General features: G+C 35.3%; 1 protein-coding gene across 3 annotated transcripts in view; it reads right to left on the minus strand.

Moving 5' to 3' along the window:
* The window catches only part of TRAPPC8 (trafficking protein particle complex 8), a 92,047-nt gene that overhangs the window by 6,338 nt on the left and 73,497 nt on the right, over positions 1-12,212 (minus strand). For all 3 annotated transcript variants that reach the window (XM_036874532.1, XM_036874530.1, XM_036874533.1), the window contains 5 exons: positions 10,057-10,125; positions 9,908-9,966; positions 7,365-7,538; positions 4,287-4,388; positions 1,727-1,872 (listed from right to left, as the gene is read on the minus strand). In XM_036874532.1, coding sequence (XP_036730427.1) covers positions 1,727-1,872; positions 4,287-4,388; positions 7,365-7,538; positions 9,908-9,966; positions 10,057-10,125 — 550 coding nt within the window. The remainder of the gene's footprint in view (positions 1-1,726; positions 1,873-4,286; positions 4,389-7,364; positions 7,539-9,907; positions 9,967-10,056; positions 10,126-12,212) is intronic.

The raw sequence follows: 12,212 nt of genomic DNA on the forward strand, positions 1-12,212 counted from the left end.
TATATTTTTTAAAAACCACGACAATCAAAATACAGATATGTAACAATTAGTTGGAAAATTATAAAGAGGAGCAAAGAAATGACTGCTAATACTGGGGATGGACAGGGGAGTGACTGGAAGGGAGTACACAGGGGGCTTCTGAGATTGCTAGCAATATTCTAATTTCTTCCCTAGAGGTGATTATTTGGGTATTAGCTTTGTGAAAAATAATCACTATGGCCACATGTTTTCATTTTTGAGCACTTTTCTGTGTGTTATATCTCACAATAAAAGGGTTTAAAAATGGTTAGCAGCATTTAAGTTACTTTTTAAATATTTCTGATGCTAAGTCAACATCTTAATTTTGCCCAGCACTCTTTCTGTGTGTCCTTGGCCAGCTCCTCATTACTCTCAGTAGTTATCTTCAAATTTCACTTTTAAAAATTCTCTACCCTTTATTCTCTTACTTCCTAGATTACTTTGAGTACTTAACCGTGCTTCTATAAACTCCCGAAAAATGGAGGCATTCCAATAATGTGTAAAGGTGTTAAAATTTTTCCCTACTTTCATCTTTCCCCGTTTCCATAGTAAGGAGGTCCGAAGCTAATCCTGCCACTCTTTGGTGTATCTTTCCATCTATTAAGGATTCTGTTGCCCTTCCTGTATCCCATCATTTCCTTCAAGACCATAAATACATCCATAGCTTACCTAGTAAAACAATAATATTGCATGGCTATTCCCTGATCCCCGTTCATAGCCCAGCTTCTTGAAAGGGTGGTCTACGTGAGTATCTTTACTTACTTCCCTCCCACTTTTCCTCAACCTCCTATATCACGCCTCCACCCCCACTATAAAATAACATTCTTCTCAAAAGCATGAGCAACTTCTTTACTGTCAGAGCCAATGAACGACTTTCCTGCAGCATTTAAAACTGTTAACCACTCTCCCTCCTTGAACTGTTCTCACTCCACCTTTGTGATGCCACTTCCTCCTCATTGGTCTTTTCTTCCTTAATTCTTTGATTGCTACTTCTCAACCAGTCTTCTTCGTGGACTTTCTCCTTAGCTCATCTCTCAAACACCACTGTTCTATAGGTCACCATTCTCTTTGTTCTATCCCACCCCATCCCTACCTCTATCCAAGGTGACTTCACCAAAACTTATACCTTCAGTTATAATTTACAGACTGGCTCTAACAGACTTCTCTCCATCTTCTTTTATATCTGTAAACCAGCCACTTTTTGAAGTGTCATCGGACTTAGACTTTTTATTTTAGAACCTTAAGTTTATATAATCAGGCTATTTACCAAAGTTATAAATACATCAGTCCCCCAGAAGTTTAATACTTAATAAATCTTAAGTAAATGATGCTGTCTAAATTTAAACTGTGTGATGAGTCTATACTGTAGTCATGTCTTAGGTTTAATTTCTGTACTTAAAACAAAAACAAAATGACGGTATTTTTTCCTTCTTTTTGACTTAATGATAAACCTGCTCATCAAAAGAAAACTTTTGACAACTAACTGGCTGAGGAAATATCCATCTTTTAATTACAGCAGCAACATATAGTAATCATAGTAAAGGGTAAATAAATTACTTAAGGGCAATTTCTACAGACTCAATATTATTCTAAATTATTTCTTCAATATCTGGGTTAATGCTATTAATAAATGTGTGTATGTCTGTGTGTGCATGCACGCACAGGTGTGTATATTGTAGAAAAATGTTAACAAAAATACATCTCAAACCTTTTTTGATGAAAAGGATGACTAAATGATTCTGGATAGTGAAGACTCGTTTTAATGAGATTAGAAAGCTGCTCTACTGATGGTCTTGAGGAAACTGTAGTGTTTTCTGGCCTGAAAAATTTTAATAGTTCCATTTCTGGTGGCTCCTGAGAAAAGAAAAAATATATGACAATAAAAACACTGCCCTGTTAAAATAAAGTATAGCACATACAAACTAAAGAAGTTAAAACCAGTAGAGATAAAGTAAAGCATGAACAATACTTTTTCTGCTGTAAAAACTAACAAACTAACAGTTGAAATCATATGCTATACATACAACCTAGGATAAAAAAACTAGGATCTGTAATCATTTATTCATTCTGTATTTATTATGTGTTGGGGTTGGACTTGAAATCCAGCAACCTCACATATTAGCTCTGTGATCCTGGATAAGTTATTTAATACTTTAAGACAATTTCCCCATATGTAAAAAAGGGGTTCACAATAATAATAATTTCAAAAGTTGCTATGGTTCTCATCTAATAAAATTGCTTAGTACTTAGGCTATAGATATTCAATTGTATAGCATCTGTTTTAATAGTTGAAAAACTAAAATTGCCTTAAAGAGTCATTTTTTGAAAATAGCTTGCTGAGTTTTTACAGATTATAGTGCCTCAACTATATTAACTGAAGATTAACATACATGTAAAAGTCTCAATATAGCTAGTGTGAGGCACACTGTAAACATTTCAATAAATATTATTATCATCTAAATGAAAATAGAGAATCATGTCCCACTTCTAGTATTATTATTGCTTTCTTGGTAATTTTTTTCTCCATTTTCCTTCACTGTCCAGAAAATTTTGATTTTTTAATTTCCTGCTAGCCTAGCTGGATTCTGATCTACACCAAGGACTGGCAAACTACAGCCCATGGGCCAAATTCAGCCTGCCTCCTCTTTATGTAAAGAAAGTTTTATGGAAACAGAGCCACATCTATTTGTTTATACACTGGCTATGGTTGCTTTTGGACTCCAAACAACAGATGAGTAATTCTGACAAAGACTCTGAGCCAGCAAAGTCTAAAATATTTACCATCTGGCTTTTCTCAGAAAAAGTTTGCTGACCCTTGATTTATACAGCTGCAAAAGCAAGAATTAAAACTGCTTTTGACTTATGAGTGAGAGAAAAGTGACTAGAGGCTGACTCTGGAGGAGGGAAGCGAGCAGGAGCAGAACTTCTGCAGGGCGGGTCACGTTCTCTTTCTTGACCTGGGTCCTCCTTATATTGGAGTGTTCTTCAATTTGTGAAAAGTCAGTGACCTAGTCATTATTCTGCATGTACGTTACACTTTAATAAAAAGTTCAAAAAATGTACTACTGTTTATTATAATCTAATCATCTAAGAAAAACAAGCTGTTATTTGAGACTTCTAAATTATACTAAATGAATCTCTACACACCACTTACCAGGGGGAACACACACGAACAACGGCCAGAAAAGGATACCAAAAACCTGAAGGTAATTTACTGAGGGAATATTTAGAAGAGCTTCCCTCTCTTCTAGCTTAAAAGCAACAGCAAGTATTTTCGCAATGAGTGCTGGACAATTTGTACAGTAGTTTCATAATAAGGGTTTGATTCAACCTTATGACAGACAGTCCCGTCACAAGAGAGGCAAGGTATAAAGTACTATTACCCCTGTTTTATATGTAAGCTAAAAGTTTATCAAGTTATGCGAGTAACCTGCACTAGGTCATCAATCTGCAAGTCTCTGGGCTCCAAATATATTATTCTCAGTATGATGAACATGCTGCATCTCCCAACTCAGTTAATCATATAAAGAGAATATAAAGTATTTCAAAGGTGAAATACAGAGGATAAAAAGGATATGCCCTACACAGTGTTTTAGTAAAATGGGACTATAACTTGAGTGAATTTTATAGAAATCACTTTGTTTCATTTTCTAAGTGAAAAATCTTGCCTTGTTTGAGACGTCCGAAATTATCAAAATATGATAATTTGCAACTAAAACTTGGGACTTTTTTTAACTAATCAAATCAGTTTGAGAAAAACAATTTTCTTAAAATAAGAAACAGACTTGGGTTTAAATATTTACACATACTATGAGAACTTTTGGTAAGCTTAAACAGTATTTTAGGAAAAGTAAGAAAATAAACAGTATTACCAGCTGCTGCACAACTCCAGAGGGCATCCTTTACACTGTATGATAGGCCCCATGGAGTTCTGCAATGGTATGGGCCTGTTAAACAACAAACAAGATAATATAGAGAATATGGTTCCCTTCCTCTCAAGCTAACTGTGAGTTCTAGATTCAATAAAGAATATATCTTAGGAAACCCCAAGATCACAAATGCATCTTAATACTCTTATGAAGTGCTAGTGAATTTTAAAATCAATTTATGTTCATTTCTAATTTTAATCAGCTTTCTGCCACCAAGCCCCAACTCAAATTCCAATATAAAAGCTTGCACAAACCAGACACCTTCAAAAACACAAAAAACAACCAAACAAAAAACCCCACAAGTTCACAGGAAGGCCCCAAAGCAAACTCTGTCATTACCTGTTTCTGAGGATATGAAAAAGCTTCTTTTCCTATAGTGCGAAGAACAACATGGTGCTGACCTTCCAAAATAAGCTGCTTACTGTCTTCCACTACGTATGCCTGAGAAGTACAAAGCACAGAAATGTTAGCCTGCTTGGCAGTAACCTCAAAAGTAACCAATGCAGTATCTGATGGAAAGCAGAGGTATTATGGCTAATAACTATCAATTACCAACACTCATGGCTGTGTCAGCATTTCTACTTTTGTTCATTCATTCAATCAATTAAGTTATCTGTCAAAATCTGCTCTGCCTCAATATAAAACAGTTGGCCTGGATACGTGAGAGACACATCTTGAAATCTTTTCCAATTTTCTCTAGAGCGCTTAAGAAACTAGTCCAAAAGAACAGTGCTATACCATAACACAAGTTTTTTTCTTTACTGGACTGCCAATATACAGGCAAAAGGCTTTTTCTTATAGTCTTGCTTCTGAAATGCGCCAGGGTTTATCACATAGTGGAGCAAAATCAGTGAGTACAATCATAAATCCTAGAAGTGGAAATGCCATGTCCTTGGAGATCTTAAATTTAAGTATTGATACATATGCTTAAAAGAAAAAAGAAAAAAAAAGGCTTTTTTTCTTCCTATACAATGAACTGATCTCATCTATATTAAAACACTTACTCCAGTACGTAACTCTTCTTCTTGAACTTCTTCTGTGTTGGAGAAAATAAAATCTGTAAATGGCTCTGATATACTGGTACTGTCACATTATGCAAATAGAGATGCTTAATTTTTTTTTTTTGATAAGCCCAATTTTTTTTACTATTAGATTCAACAGATTCAAAACTACTCAGAATGCTATGAACATTCCTAAGTGTTTATTTTCAATTTCTGTACTTATCATGAGTGACAATTTGTCATCCATGAATCACACTTGGAGAAGTGCTGCACTAAGGCAGAGGCAGGCCCAGGACCTGCTCAGCACCCGTCCATGCACAACCCAGAAATGCAGGAGGAGTTAAATACTTGATGGGGTGACCTTTAATCAAGAGAGGATGACAACTGATAGATAACGTCCTGAGACAGGTCACACATCTTTTCCAATGGTCTCAGGGACCAAACGAAAGTCACCCATAGCCATGCATAATCCTATAATGCATTCTCTTTCCTGCACAAAGTCTTAGTTTTTCAAAACAAACCTTTATTTTTGGTTAAGATCGGTTACAAGTTATACTATACCCCCTTACCAACTAATTTTTTTTACAAAAATGTTGTCCAAGGTCTTAGTTTTCTCCTGAATCATATTTTTTTAGAGTACTATGTTCCCTATGCATCAACTCCACAATTTAAATGACTTGTCAAGTTTTCTTTCATTCAAGGGGGTCCTTTGTGCACTATCTAGAGCCTTCACTAAAGAAAATCTACTAGTCACTTCCTCAAATGAGTTGAATAATAAACTTATCATAGCTACTAGCCCCTACCAAACTTAATATCCCGTCCTGTAATCTATTCAAACTTCCATTTTCTAACTAAGGAGTATCATAATCTTGGGTAGTTTTCTTCTTCTTCAATGATGATCAGCAATACTAGTAACTGGTTTTTATTCAGGGTGATTTTTTGAAAGATAACCCCTCGCCGCCCCGCCCCCACCAAGGTTACTGTGGGCTCAACGATGAGTACAGAATACAGCACACATTACTCAAAATCTTGTCTCACGAATATTACAAATTGTTACATGGCAGGAATCTGTGGAGTGACAGCTACAAATGCCAAAGGTCTACTATACATTTAATGGATGCTTGGTTTACATTAAGGGGTAATGCTACTGAGCCTGAAAACAGGATTCTCTTGATTCTAAGCTTCAAGTACATTTGATTTCAAACTAATAACGTGTAACTTATCTTTTTAACATTAAACACCTTCACCTTCTACAGTCAACAAAAGTATCAATTTGCTTAAGCAGTTTTACTGGAATTCATGTAAAGCCAGCTTGGTTTCAAGAAAGTTTACTTAAAAGTGTGCAGTTTAGTAAAAAGAACACTTTAGAACATCTGAATCAATTTAAAATAACATGTTCTAATCATCTACCATGAGCATGTCTCCATGTTAGGCCTTATATCAGACAATACAAAATCAAACCTCCTCACATAGTACAGGTGAATACCCCTGGGCAAGATCCTAAGTTTCACTGTAGAATCATTTCTACAGTGGAAAAAAAAGATACATACTTAAGATACAAAAGGGTGTACTGTGAAAAATAAACCTCTTCTGCATTATAGTTAACTTTAGGGAAGACCAATGCCTAAACAACTTCATTCTGGTCTGTCATGTGTATGTGCAAATCTTAGTTGAATCTGATTTTTTTTTTAATTAAAACATTTTCAAATAATCTGAAAAATTTCAACACAGACCAACAACTAGATAATTGTAAAGAATTACTGTTAATTTGGGTGAGATAGTAATATGGTGGGGTTACATTAAACAAGAAAGTCCTCATCTGCTTGAAGTATATATAAAAGCATAGAGATAATAATATGGTGGGGTTATATTAAACAAGAAAGTCCTCATCTGCTAGAAGTACACATAAAAGAAGATGAAATATGTCATTAAAAAATATATACTACAGCTAAAAAATAAAGGAAGGTAAAAATAAAAGCAAAGTAAAGGAATACGTGAAAATGAACAGCAGCAAATTAGTGGTGGTTGGAGCCTAAGTAATGGGTACTTAGAGGTTCATAGTGCTACTTTTCCCTTTTCAGAGTTTGAAAATGCTCACAATAAAGAGTTTAATAACAGCATTTTTGCTTTCATGGAGCTTATCATGTCTACAATATTCTCAGTACCTCTTACAAGTAATAAGTAACACAGAAGAAAGTCATCTAATTTGAATGAATTCTTCCCTTTAGGCAAAAAAAAAAAAAGTTATTTTGGAATGGTTGAAAAACTTATAAAACTACTTCAATATTCAAATTCGAAAATTTAAGCAGAGAAAATATAAAGAGCAGCTTACATTTACTCTTCAGCTTAAGAATCAAGTATAAGTGTAAGAATCAAGTATAAGTGAGGCTTGCTGAAATAATTTAACAACACATACCTTCCACAATACAACAATATTCAAATCCACCTCACTGCACTTCTGAATTAATCTCATAGTGTCCTCTATTGACTGCTTTTCTGTATGCAGAGAAGACTGGGCTTGTGGTTTCTTCAATTCAGAGGATAAACTTCGATAAAAGAAGTCTGCACATGGGCTTGCTGAACTTACTATCTGTTAAAAGAAAATCGTTTGTCTGTATGTGCTTTCAATTAGATATACCCTGCCAAAATTTATATTTCTACAACTTACATACACCCAAAAGGCTTATTCAGTAATTTCTTATCAATTTGGTTGAATACAAGGAGGCCACCCTAAGACTTGAATACCTAAAATATTTGGCACAAATTACCCTGAATCTTAAAGTTCGAAGCTTAAATTCATAAATTTACACTTCCATGACATTGGCTTTGACCTTCTAAGTACCCAGGGAGGGCAAATGGGTATCTCTAAGAAAATGAATAAAAAGTGAATTGTTGAGAATCTGACAAACAACATATATATGTATAACTGAATCATTTTACTGTACACTTGAAACCAGTACAACATCGTAAATTAACTATACTTCAATTTTTAAAAAGGTAAATTGTTAAAAGGAAATTATGATTTTTTTAACTATGAAAAAACACAAATATTTCCCATTCAAATACTTGGAAAACTAAGTGATATCCAAAGAAACAGAACGAATGAAGCCACTGGCATTAACCTGGCTTTTATACTTGAAGGGAGAGAACAAGAGAAAAGATTTTTTTTTTTTTTTTTTGAGAAAAGATTTTTAAACAGACTCAGAACTAACAGAATTTCCCTTAATTAATGGACTACTGTGTTTCATAGTAAAATCTCTACACTTAACAACTTCCTGCATTATAAACTATATTACATAGCTGTTAAAGCTTCAAGTTAATTATTAAATATTAATAAATACATATATTTTCCCCCTTAGACATGAACTTTTTCTGGTAAACCACTGTCCACATAGTTATCTCATTAACGTGTAGTGCCTGGTAAGTTCTGGTAAGTAAGATTCATCAAAAGGGAAAATGTCTTTGTTTATGCCATCTGCAATGCTCCTATACAAAATTACTAACAACAAATACAATAAAAACTACAACCTTAATATAATTTAAGGGTCCTGATGATGTTTCTAGGGAATTTTTTAAAAAAGACACAAACAAAGCAAACAACTGAAGTCCTAAAAGCTAAAATTCAACCATTCAGGAAGCAAGGAAGCACAGTGTCCAAAAGGCATACTCATTCTGGAATTATTGGACTTTTGGTGCTCTGGGATATTTCTAAATAGCTGCTTCCTCAAATGGCCAAAAGATAGTACAAAGAGTGGGTCAGATGAAGGCAAATGATAAGCGCAATACAAAAGTCTAAGTATGTTTGGAATTATCAAGGAGAAGAACACAAAGAAATAATACCAGTAACAGCACAAAACGACAGGGAATCTGGTCCAGTATTTTTCAAAGCAGGTCCCCAAATCACCTCTTCTGATTATCTGCAGAGCTGGATGAAAATGTGTATTCCCAAACTCTACCCAAAGTATGAGCCAGAGCTTTAGAGGTGGGACAGCAAAGCTTTCATTTTTATAAAAATTCTCTAGATAAAAAATAGAGTGTGAAAGGCTTCCCTGGTGGCGCAGTGGTTAAGAATCCGCCTGCCAATGCAGGGGATATGGGTTGGAGCCCTGGTCCAGGAAGATCCCACCTGCTGTGGAGCAACTAAGCCTACGCGCCACAACTACTGAGCCTGTGCTCTAGAGCCCACGCGCCTAGAGCCCGTGCTCTGCAACAAGAGAAGCCACTGCAATGAGAGGCCCCGCGCACCACAACAAAGAGTAGCCCCCACTCGCCACAACTAGAGAAAGCCCGTGTGCAGCAACGAAGACCCAACGCAGCCAAAAATAAAATAAATAAATTAAAAAAAAATAGAGGGTGCAGACTGATAACCTCAAGATCACCTCAGAGATTTAGCAATTCAGAACCCCAGGTCTCATCCAGTCCCACTGACAGAGAATTTGCATTTTAACAAGATCCCCAGGTGACTTATATGCACATTATTTCAAAGTTTGAAAACCATTCTCAAGGTGGTTCTAACATAAAATTATTGGGAGCATCACTGCCCTAGTCAATAATATATTTAAAATTACAAAACAGCTTATTATTTGGGTCACAGAACCATATGATATTCCCAAATTCAGAGGGTTATCATCTGTATGTTCCACTGTGACCACGTTCCCAAATAAACAGGTTCCTTCATATAATCCTGTTTCTTTCTTTAATCCCAAGGACTAAACTTATTTCATGAGTATCTTACACTCTAAAAGAAAGTTAAATTTAAATAACTAATTAAAATGCTATATTCCATATAGCATTTTTGTTTGCTTTGGGGCATGAAGACAAGTTGCAAAACCCAACAAAGCTGACATGTTCATCCACCAAAGAATCTGGGGATTACTAAAGCAACAGTTTTACCAAACCAGTCAAGATACTCCAGACTGTGACTTTTAAAATCAAACGTTATTGTGCTTATTTGCATACCTGTTCATTTCCAAAGATGATATCTGCAAAGGTATATTTTTCTGAGGACTGTGTAGCAACTAAAAAACAGGGGAGAACAAACTAATCATATCATTGGCATGAAATATAAAATGACCATTTAACAAAGTGTGACAGTAAAATGAATTTACCTTCTTCCTCCTTACACCGTATTGCCTTGAAGCAAAACTTTCCCTTCTCCCTACTGGCAAGTTTGGCATCTAGGAAAAGAAAAGAGAAAATTTCAAATATCTTTCTCAGTTTATAACATGGTAAAACCTAATTCATTACTCAGACTTCTTCAGTCACACTGGAAAATATTTCATAATTATAAATAGTGTTTAATGAAAAACATCTTTGCTTTCCTCTCAATAAAGCAAATCTCATTCAGCTCTTTAAAAGGGTAAGATTAAATTTTCTTGAAATGCATGTTCATATGCACATATATATATTCAGATATGTATGACATTACAGATAAACAGAAAATTTGAAAAATTAGAACTTGGGAGCCAGGGAGTCCACAATTCCACCACTCTATCATTTCTTCATTTTCTATCAATATTTTTTTCATATGGATGATTTATACCAATATTACTATATGCACATACTTTGCTGTGATGCATTTTCCCACTATTGCAACACATTTTAAAAGCTTACATATTTTAATGACCACAAAATAATCTGAGTTGTAGCTTAATTCACATTAAAGCTCCATTTGATTTTTCCCTATTAAACATAATCTTACAATAAACTGCTCTGAATATATGGATCTTCTTATATTTTGAATTAATTCCTCTGTATAAATTCCAAAAATAAGAATTACTATGAAGCTACGTAAGAGTTTAAACATTTTTTTAAATCTTTTAAAATGCACTGTACAATTCTTTCCAGAAACAGTAAATATTTTGCCAGCTTCAATCTACTCTTACAAGCACTAAGCACTTTCATACTACTAGCAGGATGATAAAATGATGGAAATATTTTGGAAAACAGTTTGACAGTATGTATCACAAGTGTGCATATTCTTTTGTTTAAAGTTATATGTGTATGCAAATATACAGAAAAGCCAATCAACACACAAGTTTGGTTATACACAGAAAAACCAGCTTTCCAATAGTAAAGGAAACAAAGAGAAACTTTCAATTATAGTCTATATGTTTCTGTACTGTTTGAAATTTTGACAGTGACCATGTATTCAGGCACTGATTTTACAATTGAATTTTTTAAAAAAGAAAAAATATATACAAATAGAAAAGATGTGGAATAAAAAGATGGGAAAGAATCGATTAACACTGTAATTTCACTTACAGTCATGTAAAGTAATGAAAGCACAATTTAATGCTTACAAAAGTTAATTATAAGAAAGTCATCAACCGCCTAAATGAGCTCCAAAGACGGGCATGAGCCGTGGCTATCAGCACGGACCCCTGAGAGGGGCATGAAACACTAAGGCTGCTGCTGCAGCCACCAAGAAGCCTGTGTGCAAGCACAGGTCACTATCCACACCACCCCTGCTAGAAGTCTGTGCAGCCCGCCACTGCCAGGGTCCCGTGATCCAGGGACAACTTCCTTGGGAGAACATATGGTGTGCCTCAGGCTGTAGCAATGTCACACCATCCTCTGCCACTGCAGGCTTGCCCCACATTCCATACCCCTCCCTCCCCCCGGCCTGAGTGAGCCAAAGCCCCCTAATCAGCTGCTACTTTAACCCCGTCCTGTCTGGCAAACAGACGCCCTCAGGCGATCTACATGCAGAGGCGGGGCCAAATCCAAAGCTGAACCCCAGGAGCTGTACGAACAAAGAAGAGAAAGGGAAATCTCTCCCAGCAGCCTCAGGAGCAGCGGATTAAATCTCCACATCAACCTAATGTACCCTGCATCCGTGGAATACCTGAATAGACAATGAATCATCCGAAATTGAGGCGCTGGACTTTGGGAGCAACTGTGTTTGCTTTCTGTGTCTAATTTGTTTCTGGTTTTGTTTATCGTAGTTTAGTTTTTAGAGCTTATTATCATTGGTAGATTTGTTTATTGATTTGGTTGCTCTCTTCCTTTATATATGTTTTTTTCTTTCCTTTTTCTCTTTTTGTGTCTGTATGTGTATGCTTCTTTGTGTGATTTTGTCTGTATAGCTTTGCTTTTGCCATTTGTCCTAGGGTTCTGACTGTCCTTTTTCTTTTTTTTTTTTAGTACAGTTTTTAGCACTTCTTATCAATGGGGGATTTGCTTTTCTGTTTGGTTGCTCTCTTCTTTCTTTCTCTCTTTTTTAATTACTTTCTTGTTTTTTTATTTTTAATAATTTTTTTCT

Source organism: Balaenoptera musculus, chromosome 14, assembly GCF_009873245.2.
Source record: "Balaenoptera musculus isolate JJ_BM4_2016_0621 chromosome 14, mBalMus1.pri.v3, whole genome shotgun sequence".
Classification (NCBI taxonomy): domain Eukaryota; kingdom Metazoa; phylum Chordata; class Mammalia; order Artiodactyla; family Balaenopteridae; genus Balaenoptera; species Balaenoptera musculus.